Source organism: Gigantopelta aegis, chromosome 9 (genome assembly GCF_016097555.1).
Source record: "Gigantopelta aegis isolate Gae_Host chromosome 9, Gae_host_genome, whole genome shotgun sequence".
Classification (NCBI taxonomy): Eukaryota; Metazoa; Mollusca; class Gastropoda; order Neomphalida; family Peltospiridae; genus Gigantopelta; species Gigantopelta aegis.
The window spans coordinates 9,005,991-9,024,048 of NC_054707.1; the positions used below are offsets into that span (position 1 = coordinate 9,005,991).

An 18,058-nucleotide genomic window follows, 5' to 3' on the forward strand; every position below is an offset into this window, starting at 1 on the left:
TACGTCTAAGTAATCTACAGATTTTTTGTTGGCGACTATTGTGATCTTGAGTTTATGGTTTGCAAATATTCTGCAAATATCTTTTTTGATTATCTCTATGGTTCTCGGTGACTCATTGAATGCGGCTAGGCCATCGTCGCGATATAGCCCTATATTGTTGCCGTATTTGGCTTGTAGTTCTGAAAGAAGAAAGAGCCCGACAATTTCGCAAATTTCTGCTCCATCATAACTACCCATATATATATATATATATATATATATATATATATATATATGTATATGTGTGTGTGTGTGTGTGTGTGTGTGTGTGTGTGTGTGTGTGTGTGTATCTATACACACACACACACACACACACACACACACACACACGTAAAAACATAAATTCTATAATGTAAACCTCCATGGAAGCGCCCACTGTTGTGATGACACAATGTATATATATAATATATATAATTTCCTTTAACATGTATCAGTATATCGTCATATATCGTTGTCGCGACCTCTGTAAACATAAGTACCCAAAATATCTCGAGATCCAGTGCCGGTCCCGGCAATTTTCCTATGTAATGTTACAAAACAAAACACTGTTATCTCGAACATGCTTATCTCGAGCATATTTTGGTGTCACTAGGTGCACTTTCCTGGGTTGTTTTTTTCTCGAAGTATATATATATATATATAAAAAAAGTAAAAGTGAAAGTAAATGACTCCTTTTTTACTTATGTTTAGGGTATTTATTCTTTCGTCCCTAAATTCCGCCACTTAGTAAACAGCACTGTTGCATTAAACAATAATATTGTTGTTTCTCGTATCGATAGCTTCCAATATTTATTTTAGGTCTCACTACACAGATCACTTCCGGGTGAGAGATCATTCATCACGGTCCACTATAGTTCCTAATTGTGACACATGTTATGGTTCACATATTCACTTCTAGGAAATGGTGAAGAATTAAAACAATATGTATGTTTAATGGTAAGCCTTCTGGCTGTATTTTACTCATGCTATTTTGTAATATTGTGCATCGACCTTTTGGGACATGGGTGTACAGCGCAAGAGACAGCCGGAGTGAATCGGTTAATGAACCCCCTGTTCGGACCGGTACTACAGCCAGATGCGGTCATGTAGCAAAAAACTGAGACGGAAATGTTCTAAATTTTGGTGTGAAAATAAATGCTTATATATGTATGTTCGCAATGGTGTATGTTGTTAGTGCCAACGAGAACCCGTTCTATTGGCCATCTTCGTTTGAAGTTGGGCAATTTAACATGGGTTTCAATGGCAGATGACATCTGTGTAGTGAGACCATAGTTTGTTTTGCTGTATTGTTTGTTTGGGTTTTTTCTTCTTCTTCATTTAACAAACCAGGTCGTCTCATTACGGTCAGTGAACGTGGCTGCTTGATAGGTATGATTATCCAATGAAATATGACCTCCATCGGGCAATTCAAGTTTTGAATTGAAAGTTGCCGCGTTACTACTAATGACTAATCCACCTGTTTAGATAGCCATTGCGGGGATTATCTTTGGCGCAGTGGTTAGGTCATCGGTCTACAGGCTGGTAAGTATAGGGTTCACAGCCCAGTACCAGCTCCCACCCAGAGAGAGTTTGAACCACTCAGTGGGTAGGTGTAAGGCCACTACACCCTCTTCTCTCTCACTAACCAGCTAACAACTAACCCACTGTCCTGGATAGACAGCCCAGATAGCTGAGGTGTGTGCCCAGGACAGCGTGCTTGAACCTTAATTGGATATAAACACGAAAATAAGTTTAAAAAAAAGAAAAAAAAAAGAGAAGTTCTTAACGGTACATCGAATAAAGCCGGCAATGAAGTGTCATATAGTCCAACGGTATTTTGACCAACTGATTTAACATGCCGCTTTCATTCACTTAGTCGAGACTTGTATCATTGTTCGCTAGTATGTTGGCACATTTTGGTATACTTGGTAACTATGTCAGCATGAAGAAATTCACATACAAAAGGGTTATTTTAAAATACAAAAAAAGACAGAGAAAAAAGAGACTATAGTGTTGTTAAGTTTGCAAACATAAATTTATGTCTGGGATAATTTTCCGCATAATTATTATGTTTATCTCGAACTACCGATATCGCGAAATAGTTGGTCCGGTCCTTCAACACCGAAGTAACGAAGTTTGACATATTAACGCACTGGAACAGGGGGTATTAAAATCGTTTCTGGTCTTACAAAACGTGTCATGCCATTACTGTCACTCGACCCGATACGTCAGCAGTTCTCAGACCATCACGTTAAAATCGTTCTGCTGCCGAGACATCGAGTTAACGGACGACATACCCATGAATCTGTTGGCAAACCCGGGACTGGGAAGTAAGCATGTATGTATGTCAAGTTTGACTGGTACATACATAGTATGAATTTTAATGAACTGGCACACAGGGTAAACTCCTTTCTGGCATCACAACGTCACAACGTATGGCACGAATTCGTCTGATTAGTCCGCAGTTCGTAGAACACAAATTAACCGTTCGGCCATCAAGACTTTCTCCGGAAGGAAGATAAAGTTAAAGTTTGTTTTGTTTAACGACACGTCTAGAGCATATTGATTAATTAATCATCGGCTATTGGGTGTCAAACATTTGGTAACTGACATAGAGTCTCAGAGAGGAAACCCACTACATGTTTCCATTAGCAGCAAGGAGAAGGTGGTTCGATTCTGCGAATCAAGCACCTCTGGTGAGCACTCAACCGACTGAGCTAAATACCGTCCAAACTCCGTAAAGAAAAAAAAGAAAAGTTTCTTTTGTTTAACGACACCACTAGAGCACATTGATTTATTAATCATCGGCTATTGGATGCCAAACATATGGTCATTTTGACACAGTTATAGAGAGGAAACCCGCCACATTTTTTCCATTAGTATCAAGGGATCTTTTATATGTACCATCACACAGACAGGATAGCACATACCACGACCTTTGATATACCAGTCGTGGTGCAATGGCTGGCCCCAAACTCCGGAAAGAATGCACAATTAACCGGACGATATACGTGGATCATTTCGTTAACATACATGAATTAATGTTCATGTTTCTTACTCTTTGAATAGATGTTACTAATTAGTCCTGAAATTTTCCGTAAACCATTACTTAATTTGCATGGCTCAGTTTCACAAAATATCGTAAGCAGAGTTTTGCACGTAAACATAAATCTACGACAAAACCACAATTCTCTTTACTGTTAAAAGTACAGCGAAATGAACTAATATAGTTTGAAATACACATTGAACATTTTCTTTTGTCCTTAAAAAACTCAGTTTTTCGTAACATAGATGCCATTTTCTACGCGTAACACAAAACGTATTATATTGGCCGGTATAACTTACGATGTTTTGTGAAATTGGTCCCAGACTTATGAAATTAGTACCAATAATAACATCACAACAACAATGCAAAAAACAAAACAGGTAGAGTATAAAATAAGTTTATTTTACCTTACAGTATATGTACAATATAATGAAGAACAGAAACATGTATCTTCAACACATGATACTTTCAATTCGGAAAGGCGAAAGACGTCTTCTGTTTCCGATTGTTAGTGATTTAATTTATTTGTGGTTTTCTTTTTCTACTTTGCATTCTGACAGCAATCAAATGGTCCTGTGGTGGATGACGTTGAAAAAACAAGTCTAGTCACAACAATTCCAGTATTAGACTGATTTAATCCATCATTTCCATCATCCACCGCATCTGCATCATCGAATTCATTTGTGTCATCGGCGAAAACATTTGCATCATCGGCGATCCCATTTGCATCATCGGCGATCCCATTTGCATCATCGGCGACATCATCCGCATCATACGCGACCACCAGGGTGACATGTATGGTGACCGTTCTATAACAAAAATATTACACGAAGGAATATTACAGGTGTAATAGCAATATATTACAAATATATCAATATATTATACAGACAAATATCAATATATTACACAGACGAATATCAATATATTATACAGACGAATATCAATGTATTACACAGACGAATATCAATATATAACACAGACGAATATCAATATATTACACAGACGAATATCAATATATTATACAGAAGAATATTAATATATTACACAGACGGATATCAATATATTGCACACAAAAATGCAAATATATTGCAAAGATGAATATCAATGTATAACAATGTGGACAGGAATACTCACGATAATATAACACATAGGGGTTATATACTCACGATAATATAACAAATAGAGGTTATAATACAATAACATAACAAATGGGGATTATAATACTCACGATAATATAACCAATTGGGATTATATAATACGATAATATAATGTATATAGGGGTTATAATACGATATTATAACAAATATGGATTATATAATACTTACAATAATATAACACATAGGGTTATAATACGATAATATGACATATAGGGATTATAGTACTCACGATAATATAACAAATAGGGATTATATAATACTCTCGATAATATAACATATAGGGTTATAATACTTACGATAATATAACATGTAGGGATTAATGCAGGAAGTGGAAGCCGCGTCGACTGGTTGGTATCCTGCGTAACACATGCAGTAATAACGACCCGGTAAGTTAACACACCGACCGCCGGGCCGACACGTCGTGCCGTTGATACACTCGTCAATATCTGAAAGAACACACACTTTAAGGTTCTACTGGAGCAAATCAATTGACATTGCCGATAATGTTAACATTGTCTAATGAAACTGATGTATAAGAAGGGTATCAGTTCATCCAAGCAGTAGACCAATAACAAGTGTGGCACAAAACAGAGGTCCGGGCGTCACATGACTTTTAATAGATTTAAATAATGTTTTTATTATCACTTTTGTTTTTGCCGAAAAGCGAATAACCATTTTTTGGTAGCCCTCAGTGATTTCAACCTCTAATGCACACAGCATAACAAATGTATAGTAAATCAAGGTATAGTAATGTATTGGCAGTAAACAATAGTATTTACATAAATAATCAATGTCACATATTAATACCAATCTGGGCCCAGTTTCACAAAACATCGTAAGCCTAGTTTCACACGTAAACGTAAATCTACGACTAAACCACAATTCTTATCACTACTAATAGCACCACTAATATAGTTTCAAATTCACATATTTCATTTTCTTTTGTACTTAAAATGCTCAATTTTTCCGTAATGGTATAATTTCTGTGTGTGAAATAGATTTCAAACACGTGTAAACACATTGCCGGTATAACGACTATACGCAGATTAAACGTACGATGTTTTGTGAAAGGACCCCAGAGCTGCAGATGACTTGACTCCGTATTTCACGGCTTGTAGCGGAACTGTGATTTGCTGCAATGCAGCCTAGTCCGAGTACTGTGACGGTGAGAGAGCTAGACGGACAGTTACAGTTATCACGCTCTCTTAGGGGTTATAATACTCACGATAATATAACATATAGGGGTCATAGTAACTGTCCAAGTGTCCGTCTAGCACTCGTACCGTCAGAATAAGAGCAGCCGTTAAGTAAAGGAAGTTGCCTCCCTGAGAATCTCACTTTTTTTTACTCCAGAAAATAGCATACACATCAGCGTTTAATTTGTATAGTGTTTCATTTGTTTATAAAAAGTAGTGCCCCCCCCCCCCCCCCTCCCCGGATTTAGATCAGGGTACGGCTCTGCTAGTGTTACATATTAAACATATTATAGTCTTGTTTAGAATATCAGTGTCTGGATATTCAACGTGTTTCTGATCGTCCGAATATTTGTAAATAGCCTAAACTGGGTTTGGTATCCCAATAATTTCGTACGTACGAAAAGCTTATATATTAGGAAATAAAATGAAGTTTGACATAGTACAAACACTAAGACGACCAGAAACACGTTTAATTGCACAATCAGTATAATTTTATTTAGAAAAATATATTTAATATGTAACTACAGTAGATAAAAAGTATCTGTTGGTCGACATCATCTTAAAGGCGCAAACCCTAGTTTTCACCCGTAAAAATGGTCACTAAATTTAGTTAATCTACAAACATGTAACATTTATATAACGTTACAACAGAGTGAAACAAAGAGTCTGTGACGTATAAACGGTGAAATATCCTTAAAAATAGACTAGAATTCGACTCCATAACCGTTACTTCTCAGAAACACGTGCGTTTTTAAAAATATGAAAAATGCATTTTGTGATATTAAAAACACCAGAAATACCAAAAACAATTCGGATGTACGGTAATGAATAATCTAAACAATAAAATCTAAATAAAATATGATTTCAATTATCGAAAAACGGCTCTAATAGTGAAAAATATGCCTTAGTGTTTACAAACTAGGGTATTTGACTTTAAGGCCGAAAACTGAAGACGGTCCCTTTAATTACCTATGCATATGGTGTCGTCTAGGATGCTGTTGAGGAAGCCGGTGGTGCAGACACACTTGGGCAGGTTGTTGATCATCTCACATTTTCCATTGAAGCAGTTCACTGTGTCGCACGATGGAGCTAAAAATAACAATACTCCAGTAACAATTATTACCGTACTGTTTATGATAAATGTGCTTTGACATGTATGGCATTTGTTGCCATAACTTAGTTCCTTGTTTAAAACCTTTAATTTATTTGTTTGTTTATTGTTATTTTTTGTTACTACTACTACTACTACTACTACTACTACTACTACTACTACGATTACAACTACTACTACTACTATTACTACTACTACTACGACTGCTACTACTACGACTACTACTACTACGACTACTGTGACTACTGTGACTACTACTACTACTACTACTACTACTACTATTATTATTACCATTACTACTACTGTTACTGTTACTACTACTACTACTACTACTACTACTACTACTACTACTACTACTACTACTACTACTACTACTACTACTACTACTACTACTACTACTACTACCATTACCACTACCACTATTACTACTACTACTGCTATTATTATTATTATTATTTAAAATGACATACCAATAAAAATAATAATAAAAGAGGACGAAAAGGGGGCACTTAAATATTTTTAGGGTAGGTCCCCTGGTCTCCCTTGCCACCAAATTTCTTAACTTTATACAGGTGCTTTTATTCTAACAAGATGTAATCATCTTTCAGTCGTCAATATACCTTTAGCAGCGCGAAAGACTTGCATATGGTAACTATTGGAATAACATAAACGCGTATATTGACAAGATTTAAAACTTCTGTACCAATTCTCTTTGCATTTCAAGCTGACGGGAGGGGGGGGGGGGGGGGGGGGCGTAGCCTAGTGGTAAAGCGTTCGCCTGATACGTGGTCAGTCTAGGATCGATCCTCGTCGGACGTCTGGTATATCAAAGGCCATGGTATGTGCTATTCTGTCTGTGGGATGGTGCATATAAAAGATCCCTTGCTTCTAATGGAACAATGTAGCGGGTTTCCTCTCTACGACTATATGTCAGAATTACCAAATGTTTGACATCCATTAGCCGATGATTAATAAATCAATGTGCTCTAGTGGTGTTGTTAAACAAAACAGGTTTTGTGGTGCACTGGTTGGAACGAGAAAAAAACTTAATCAATTGAATGGATTCACCAAGGTGGTTCGATCCTGCGAGGCAAGCACCTCAGGGGAGCACTCAACCGATTGAGCAAAATCCCGTTCCTACTGAGCTAAACTGACAGCAAGCGTTGAGCACAGCCCTCTCACGTAGTTCCATACCCAGTGGAAAGTACTACCGCTTCACCATCATTCACTCGATGAAACCAACCCAGAAACGTAGCAGGACACACACACACACACACACACACAAAAACACCTATCAAATTGACGAGCTTAATTTCAGTGAGTCAAGATTTTGAAAACCCGTTAGATCTGTCTTCGCAAAACCATTAGCAGAAGAGACCATTGGTATTTTGTAACTAAAATAGCTAAATACATTTGACGTTCAGTCACAAACTGTAAAAAGAAAAGAAAAGAAAACGATATAATATAAAATATGTTTTAACAGCAGAAACAAGATATTCTGCTTTGTTTCACTATTATAATAATTTCAATACGTTAATTTGGGGTAAATTATAATGATCATAACAACATGTAATTATCGTATAGAAACAAATGGGTTTTGGGGGTTTTCCCCACTGACCCCTTTCCTTTTTCTCCTTTGAATTCCGTCTCATTTCTTCCCGATCGGGCAACTCCTCCTATCTTTCAACTTCTTTCGCTGTCCATCTCCACATCCCAGTCCTTGTCTCTCTAATCGCGACAGGTGCTTGTCTCTTGTGGCTATCTGTGCCACACACCTGCCAATCCCCATCAGCTTTTAGCTGTGGACTTAGTCTGACCACTTCGGGGAGTGTTCAGTAGTTACTTCTGGCATTGTTAAGAGGCACTTGTAACCACCTACTATGTACCCCTACTACCGGCGGTCGTTAGATATTGCCGTGGGTCAGACCAGCTTCATTAGCGGTAGAGAACGAGGATGCCAGGTAGGTGCAGGGAAATACACAGCGACTGCACCCGTGGAGGAAGTTGAGACAGGTAGGCGATGGTGTGGACAGCTTAGAAGACAGAGTCGGAGGAAACTGACAGAAAGGATCGAAACAGATTGAAATCGTGGTAGAAATTGGAAAGTTTTTTATATTAAGATAATGAGGATGATAGGCGGAGGGTGATAGATGAGAAAGATGAATGAATGTGTGAGCCAGCTTTGACGGGATTTGAACCACTGTCGTCAGCTTGATTGTCCAGCAGCTTATCTACTAGACAAATGTTTTTAATTAGCGTACTGATCACCAAGAGAAAGGCGAAGACAATTTTTAAGAAGAGATTAACACATATATTGAAAAGCTGGACAATGTTATACAAGGCTTGAAATAGTAAAATATGGCCAGGTGTTATTTTTAACAAATAGCAAGCTAGACGAAATATGACCAGGTAAGAAAAAAATATGGCGTGTTTGAAATAAGACAGCACGGGGAGAGGGGGGGGTGGGGGTGGGGTTGGACTGTGTGTGGAGAATTAGGACAACTGAGAGCATTATAAAATTAAAATGTTACAGAATCTCAGCGTCGGCTAAATAGAAGACGAGATCATCATCGTACATACATTTGTCAATTGAAGGAAGGAAATGTTTTATTTAAAGACGCACTCAACACATTTTATTTACAGTTATATGGCGTCGGACATATGGTTAAGGACCACAGAGATAATAAGGTAGGAAACCCGCTGTCGCCACCTCATGGGCTACTCTTTTCGATTAGTAGCAAGAGATCTTTTATATGCACCATCCCATAGACAGGCTAGCACATACCACGGCCTTTGATGTGCTCTAGTGGTGTCGTTAAACAAAACAAACTCTTTCTCTAAGATTATATGTCAGAAGTACCAAAGGTTTGACATACAATAGCCCATTATTAATAAACCGATGTGCTTTAGGTGTGTCGTTTAGCCCCCCCCCCTCCAAAAAAAAAAAAAAAAAAAAAAAATAAACCCCCCAAAACTACTAAAGTATATAGTTATAGAACTTACTTTGAGCATTCGTCACGAGTATGACGGACGTGGCAGCCAGGTAGACAAAAAGCGACTTCATCATGATCGTAGCAGACGATAACACAAGCAGCTGAGACAGTAAAAAGTAATACAGATACAGAACAGTTTAAAACGAATACAACACATCTATAATCATCGTCTCTTTTATACTAAAACATTACAAAGAAAAAAAAACCTTACAAATAATAGCAGGCTATGGAATTCTTCAATAACATATTTTTGTTATTACATTACATTGAAAGAACAAAAAAACCCAACAAAACAAAACAAAACAATCCTAACAAAAACACGTAATTTTTCAATAACATATTTTTGTTTATAGATATATGCATATGGGTCAAATAGATTATTTACCGATACATGAATCTGTTTACAATGACTGATGCAAACTGATCAAAGGGAGCTAATCGATGTCCAAGCAGAAATTGCCTCCAGGCGTCGACTTATTGATGACCTTAACTATACCACTACACACACAACAACCACTCCGCATCGCTTGCAATATCATTATGACGTTATGTACAAAACAAGAGTCAACGAACTGTATTATATATATATATATATATATATATATATATATATATATATATATGTGTGTGTGTGTGTGTGTGTGTGTGTGTGTGTGTGTGTGTGTGTGTGTTTTATTATCAAAGCGTTTTCTACGAGCCTCTGGTGAGCATAATACATTATTTTAATTCCTAATATATGATATTGGCGATACCGAAACACACGAGGGTACTATTTTTTATGATATAATCTCAAGCTTAATACAACGTGTTTTTGTAAACTGTACACGCAACTTTAATTCCAGTCCGTCATTACTAGATATTCCAATGACGTAAGGATATGTGGCCCGGTGTCTTTGTGAATGGAAATGACGTCAGTGTAAAATTGCTATTGAAATATTTTTATCTGATGACTGAATGCATACGTCAGTCATGGAGTGTCACCCTTGTACGTTTGCTTAAATGTCAATAAACCTAATACCGTAACCTCGACTAATTTATATCTAATTTGCAAAGTTATCAAATTCTTGAAGTATGTGATCTGCAAAATATCACATACTTTGATTGCACTGAAAATGTAAGATATTATATATTATATACACAGCAATGAAATATATAGATTTACAGAAATCATAAGAGTGATATTCGGGGACAAGTTATATTTCCCTGTATTTTAGAATTGAATAGAATAGGATAGAATAGAAAAATGCATCGGCTATTGGGTGTCAAATCACGGTGAATGCAAAATAATAATTATGATGATAGCCATCAATATAAACATTCAACAGTTAAATTAAAAAAACAGTGTAAAGAACTGCGCAAAAAAAAAAAAAAAAAATCGCAGATAGGTAATATTTAAAAATTGTAACATTGACCAAATACGTATATCTTTTCTAGTTTATTTGCGATGATTACACTCCTCCAAAATGTGGCGTGCCGTCAGAGTACACTGACAGTGCTCATACTGAGGTGGAGGATCCTTCTTCAAGAACTGAAACGAAGGGGCATCAGGGCAAAGCTGGTCTATGACCAAATTATGGTGAATGGTCGTCCATATGAACCATCGCAACCTGCACAACAGCATACGAATGACGCGACTCGTTCACCCCTCAACCCACAAAACACCATCCGTAAATAGGACAACACATCAGTCACATCTGAGGGTGGAGGGTGCACCACCAGTAAAACTTTAAATATCACTTTTCTCAACGTTTGTGATATAAAATCTAAATGATTAAATCCTGATTTTCATGTTTTAATTCAAAAGTATGATATTTTAGTTTTTGCGGAGACAAAGTTGGACAAATATGATGACTTGCAGTTACCTAACGGTTATGAATATCATGTGAAGAACAGACAAGTTTGTGACAAGAAATCTGGTGGAATCATTGTTATTTATAAAAAGGTTTGAGCAAAAAGTATTAATTTTTTGAATTCTGAATCAGAATATGTTCTATGGTTTGAGATTGTAAATATTTTGCCAGTTATGAATGATAAAATATTATTTGGATGCGTTTATATTCCGCCAGAAAATATTCTTCTGATAATGCTTTTTATGAATTAGAAGACGAAATGATTATGTTTTCTAGTGATACTAACAATATTTTTCTCCTTGGTGATTTTAATTCCAGAACGTCTACAATGCTTGACTTTGTTATGCCTGATGAACACTTAATAGAAATGTTAGAAGTAGTTAGTGATGAGTTACTTTTGGAAAATATGTTTTTATTTCAAAAACTTGTTGATTTAAATATTCCTTTAGAAAGAACCAGTGAGGATAGTACAAGACACAATAACTATGGTATAAAATTGATAGAAATGTGTAAACGTTGTGCCTCGTTTATTGCCAATGGTCGGTTATTTAAAGATCAAAATTTTGAACGTATTACGTGTAAAGAGTCTAGTCTAGTTGATTATTTAATACTTGCACCAGATGCCTTTAAATTACTTACTAAATTTGAAATCCTTGATTTTAACCCGATGTTCTCCGATATACACAGGCAGTTACACTTTGTAATAAGTTCCAATAACTGTGCCCAACTTCATGCAGATAACCCTGACATACACCTTAACCAAATACGATGAGATGAAAATAAAGCAGACGAATTTAAACAGACACTTACTGACGATGATTTGTTAGTAAAAATTAATGGAGCTTTGGATAGCCTTATTGACAGTGATAGTGTTACAACTGAACAGGTAAATCATATTGTAACCGATCTAGGTAGTTTATTTATCAATTCAGCAACCAGTGTGTTTGGTTTATCAAAACATAGATATAATTCTGGTAATTCGAAGCCATGGTTTAAAAAGGAGTGTAAAATAAAGAGAGATGCATTTCATGAAATAAAAGACAGGTACTCAGCAAATAAGTCTAATGATGTCAAAATGTTATTGAAAAAAAGATCCAAAGAATACAAGAAAGAGCTTAATTTAAATCATAAAAAACATCAAGAAAAATGTGCCAAATTCATTATCAAAATCTAACCCAAAAGCCTTTTGGAATACTTTGAATAAATTTTCAAATAATAAGCGTAAAAAACATGATATTGCAATAAATACATTATATGAATATTTTAAAACGTTAAATGCAGATACGCATGTTGATATAGATGATATAACGGACGATATAAACATAAACGAATTGTGTGAACATCCCTTGTTTGACAACATTCTTAATGGTCGTATAACTGAAAATGAAATATCTGAAACAATCTTAAAGTTAAAAAATAACAAAGCTCCAGGTGCTGATGGAATACTTAACGAATATCTAAAACAATCTTCTCCTCTGTTAATCCCAGTCTATTTTAAGTTGTTTAATATTATATTAGACACGGGTATCATACCAGACAGCTGGACAGTGGGAATAATTAAACCAATATATAAAAATAACGGTAACCCACAGGATCCCGACAACTATAGAGCTATAACTCTAATCAGTTGTGTTAGTAAACTGTTTACTGCCATTATTAATAACAGACTAAACCTTTTTGCTACTTAAGTAAACTTAATAAACAGGAATCAGGCTGGATTTCGCAAAGGTCACTCAACGAGCGATAACATATATTGTATGCATGTTTTACTGTCGATATATCTGTCGTTATACTGTACTTTTGTTGATTTTCGAAAGGCTTTTGACTCTGTCTGGCGTACGGGGCTATGGAGAAAATTACAAAAATGTCAGATTAAAGGTAAATGTTTCAAAATAATTTTGGATTTGTATAGAAACATTAAATCATGCGTTGAAATTAATAATAAGAAATCTGATTTTTTTCCTTGTGTAACAGGCGTGAGGCAGGGGAAAAATGTATCACCATTTTTATTTTCAATATTTCTAAATGATCTTGAAGATTTTAAAAAAATGCTTCAAGGATCTCCTCTGGAAATAATTAAAGAAAATTGCCAAAACAAATTACATGTATTTATTGAAATTTTCGTACTATTATATGCAGATGATATTGTAATTTTCTCCGAAACTCCTGAAGGTATGCAACATGCTTTAGATATAATATATGACTATTGTAATTCTTGGAATCTTAGCATTAATGTGAGTAAAACAAAAGTTGTGATTTTTAGCAATAGAAAGTCGAGGTCTAATGTTGAATTTATGCTGCAAGATGAACGATTGGAAATTGTTGATTATTACTGTTATTTAGGAATTTGTTTTAAATATAATGGGAATTTTTCTAATGCAAAGCAACATCTTGTAGACCAAGCTCAAAAAGCACATTTTGCCATGTACAAAAAAAACACGGAACAATAGCATACCAGTTCATATACAATTAAAACTTTTTTGATTCAATGGTTGAACCGATTTTATTATATGGATCAGAAATTTGGGGTTATGAAAATTTACAAATAATAGAAAAAATTCATCTCCAGGATTTTGAAGGTAAAAAAAAGTACCCCAAATTTTATGGTATATGGAGAATTAGGAAGGTTCCCTTTAGAAATACAAGTAAAGTTACGAATGGTGTCATTTTGGAGTAAACTGGTTAAAGACGAAAATAAACTTAGTAGTATTTTATATAAATTAATGTTCTCGTGGTGAAGGAAATCAATTTAAATGGTTGAAATTCATAAAAAGTATGTTCGATAACTCGGGAATGGGGTACATCTATACCAATCAAAATAATGATTTCAAATCGTATAAACAAGAATTAAAACAAAACCTTTGTGATCAATTTATACAACAGTGGTTCTCAGAAATTACAAACTCTTCTAGGGGTCAGTTTTATACATTATTTAAAACAGAATTTTATTTCGAAACTTATTTGTCGAGATTATCATACCAAGATAGATGCTGGATAACTAAATTGCGTACGTCAAATTTAAGATTACCAATCGAAACTGGCAGATGGTTTAACGTTCCTAGAGAAAATAGAATATGCAAACTTTGTAATACCGATATTGGAGATGAATACCATTATTTATTTAATTGTAAAAATTATAATATTGAAAACATTAGAAGAAAATATATAAAACAATATTATGGAATTAATCCTAGCGTTTTTAAAATGAAAGGTATGCTGTCATTATGTAATGCACCATTATTAAAAAACCTAGCTATATTTATTAAAAGATTAGCTTGTCTTGTGAACTGACGTTTCTTCCGTACATTTTAGCTATTTTGTTTGCATATCTTGTGTTCTGTTAATTATAGATACTTCTATGTTGACGCCTGTTCTTGTCATGTATGTTAATTATGTATTTGAAAATGTCCTCTTGTTACACATTGTAATGTGTCTGAGTGTTGTCAATTAAGTATGGCCGATGCGAGCATGACACAAGACTATTTCATCCTTCCTGCACTGCCTACCAACCATATGTCTGACGCCATATAACCGTAAATAAAATGTGTTGAGTGCGTCGTTAAATAAAACGTCTTTTTTTTTTTGCACTGCCTACAGGAGGACTGCCAGTCTCCGAAGACTGGCTTGATAGAATGAAGCTTGTTCGCAACCGCACCGTCCCAATCATGTTGCCAAGTCGAAAAGATAAATTGGTTGATACTATGTTTAAAATCAGTATACGGTACACCAACCCTGGCATGAGGCAAATCCAAAGCAGACTTAGCAGCTGAATAACTACAGTGAAAATACAGAAATCATATTTAATTAGTTTTTTGAACATTATCTCCCTTGTAAATTATTTCGAGTTTAAGTTTGATGATTACCCATGCATCTGGTCGTATTTAAAAACAAAATTTGTAATTTAAACAATGGTACCTATAAACATAGATATAAAGTGCAATTATATTAAAATATCTAAAACTGACTGAATACGAAGCTAAATAATGATGACACAATGTCCTGTCCTGTTTAGGTTTTTAATCTTGCCGTCCCATTCGTTTTGTATTTTTTTTTTTGTGAGGATCATTTTGTCACATATGTTTGCAGTATTAAGTAATTATTAATTCAATAAAGATATTTTTTATTCGTATTTCTTTAAAAAATACCATGGTAAAGTAAATTTTTAATAAAAGTTCAACAGGAAGAAATATATCATAGCGTTACGTGTTTTCGATAGGATGAGCGAAAGGTATTAACAAAAAAAGTGAAAGATATTGTCAAAAATTAGGAAAGATGCATATAATAAATAGACCATGTCATGGTGGGTTTTTTTTTCGATTACGATTTTTGTGTGAAAATCATATTTTCTATCATTGTTTTGCATTGTCATTGGAATCAAAATCGTATTAAAAACACCATGACATTGCCTCTATATATATACTCTTCAAAAGAAGAAACGCAAAACCACATTGTCGTAACATTTGGAGAATTGATTTCATTATTGAATGGTGAGTCCGATAATTACCAAATGTTGCAGGATTGTTCACAATTCACTCTAGTCCATTGTGAGTAAGTGATAGGACACACCACCAAGGTCAAGGTCATCTGGAGTCAATACCGGGTGTGGCCTCCGCGTGTGTTGACAACTGCCTGGCACCGCCTGCCCATTGAAGCAACCAGAGTACGGATGACGTCCCGGGGGATGGTGGCCCACTCGGCCTGCAAGGCTGCTGCCAGCTCGGGCAAGGTCTGGGGCTGTGGTTGTCGCTGTCGGAGGCGTCGGTCCAACTCGTCCCATAGATGCTCAATTGGGTTCAAATCCGGTGATATCGATGGCCAAGGAAGGACATTAATGTTGTTGTTCTGTAGGAAAGCCGTTGTGAGACGTGCTGTGTGAGGCCTGGCGTTGTCATGTTGGAACACTGCGTTGGCGTTGGCCATAACTGGAACGATGTGTGGCCGGAGGATCTGGTCAATGTAGCCCTGTGCATTCAGGTTGCCCTGCACGTGGACCAGGTCAGTTCTGCCAGTGTGTGAGATGGCTGCCCACACCATGACACTACCCCCGCCGAATCTGTCCACTTCCTGCACGCAGTTTGCCGCATAACGTTCACCACGACGCCTATACACGCGACATCTTCCATCATGACGTCGGAGCAGAAATCGGGACTCGTCACTGAACCACACCTGTCTCCATCGCAGTTGAGGCCATTGTCGATGAATATGGCACCACTGCAGTCGGAGTCGACGGTGTTGTGGTGTTAAGATGACACCTCGAACTGGACGTCTGGCACGAATTCCTACCTCACGTAGGCGGTTCCGTACGGTCTGGTCGGATATCCTGCGCAAACCTGGTATTGCTGCGGCTGTGGAGGTGGCAGTAGTCAATCGTTCCCGAAGGTGGCGTACCCGGATGTAGCGGTCCTGCCCGGGGTTAGTGACCCGTGGTCGACCGGATCTAGGGAGGTCACGTGTTGATCCATGTTGCTGGTAACGGTCCAACAGTCTGGAGATGGTGCTTGGGGACACATGGAATGCCCTGGCAACGGCCGTTCTGGATTCGCCTGCGTCTAGTCGGCCGATGGCATTGTTTCTCTGCGGTTCACTGAGACGTGGCATGTCCTGGATTGTCAACTGTCGGCCAGATACAGAGGCCAGGCAAGCGAACACCCTGCACTTTTATACTGTCGGTGTTCATGTTGCACGTGCAGACAACGCACGTGCAGTGGTGACATGGTTTGCACGTGGCTGCGTTTTTGCGAATATTCACATTTTGGAACTTTATTGTACAGTAGCTGCGTTTTATCGAATGTAACCGTGGGAATGTGCTTGGGACATGCAATGACCTTATATTCACAAAGCATGAACCGGTAGGAAACATAAAATCGGAGTTATAACCCATTTGTACCCTTTTGCGTTTCTTTTTTTGAAGAGTATATATACATGTAAAACACACACACACACACACACACACACACACACACACACACACACACACATATACATATACATATACATATACATATACACATATATATATATATATATATATATATATATATATATATATATATATATATATATATATATATATATATACATACATGTATATATATATATATATATATATATATATATATATATATATATATATATATATATATATATATATATATATACACATACATGTATTATATATATCTTGTAGAAAGCCGCTTTTAAAATAATGGAGTTGGCCTTGGAACAACCACAAAAATATATTTCTATTCCGCTGGGATGCTGTTTAATTTTATAAATTAATTTACTGCATTCATTTCTGATCGTCCTAATATTTGTAAGTATCTCAAACTGAATTTGGTATCCCAGAAATGTCGCAAGTACGAAACATATTTTTAATGAATAAAATGAAGTTTGACCCAATTCAAATACTAAAACGACAAGAAACACGTTTAAATTATGACCACCAATATTTTATTCAGAATAATATGTATTTAAATGTATTTAATATATATTTATAGTCGTTAAAACTTCTCTGTCAGTCGACAGCATCTTAACGATCGTAAAAAAACTTAAGATGGCCTCTTTAATTTAAGGGATTATAATTAGGCCTACTCATACGTATTTAATATTTTGTCATTCGCTAAGCGCAACGCAGGCGACAATTTTACAAAATATCGCAAGTTTACTTCTGCTACTAGCAGTTATACC

At 36.1% G+C, this 18,058-nt stretch overlaps 1 protein-coding gene across 4 annotated transcripts in view; it reads right to left on the bottom strand.

The window, feature by feature from the left end:
* Nucleotides 1–3,447: 3,447 nt before the first annotated feature.
* LOC121382090 (latent-transforming growth factor beta-binding protein 2-like) overlaps nt 3,448–18,058 on the bottom strand; it is a 32,700-nt gene continuing 18,089 nt past the window's right edge. For all 4 annotated transcript variants that reach the window (XM_041511580.1, XM_041511577.1, XM_041511581.1 and 1 more), the window contains 4 exons: nt 9,532–9,622; nt 6,387–6,506; nt 4,518–4,667; nt 3,448–3,873 (listed from right to left, as the gene is read on the bottom strand). In XM_041511580.1, coding sequence (XP_041367514.1) covers nt 3,698–3,873; nt 4,518–4,667; nt 6,387–6,506; nt 9,532–9,595 — 510 coding nt within the window. In that variant the 5' untranslated portion in view covers nt 9,596–9,622 and the 3' untranslated portion in view covers nt 3,448–3,697. The remainder of the gene's footprint in view (nt 3,874–4,517; nt 4,668–6,386; nt 6,507–9,531; nt 9,623–18,058) is intronic.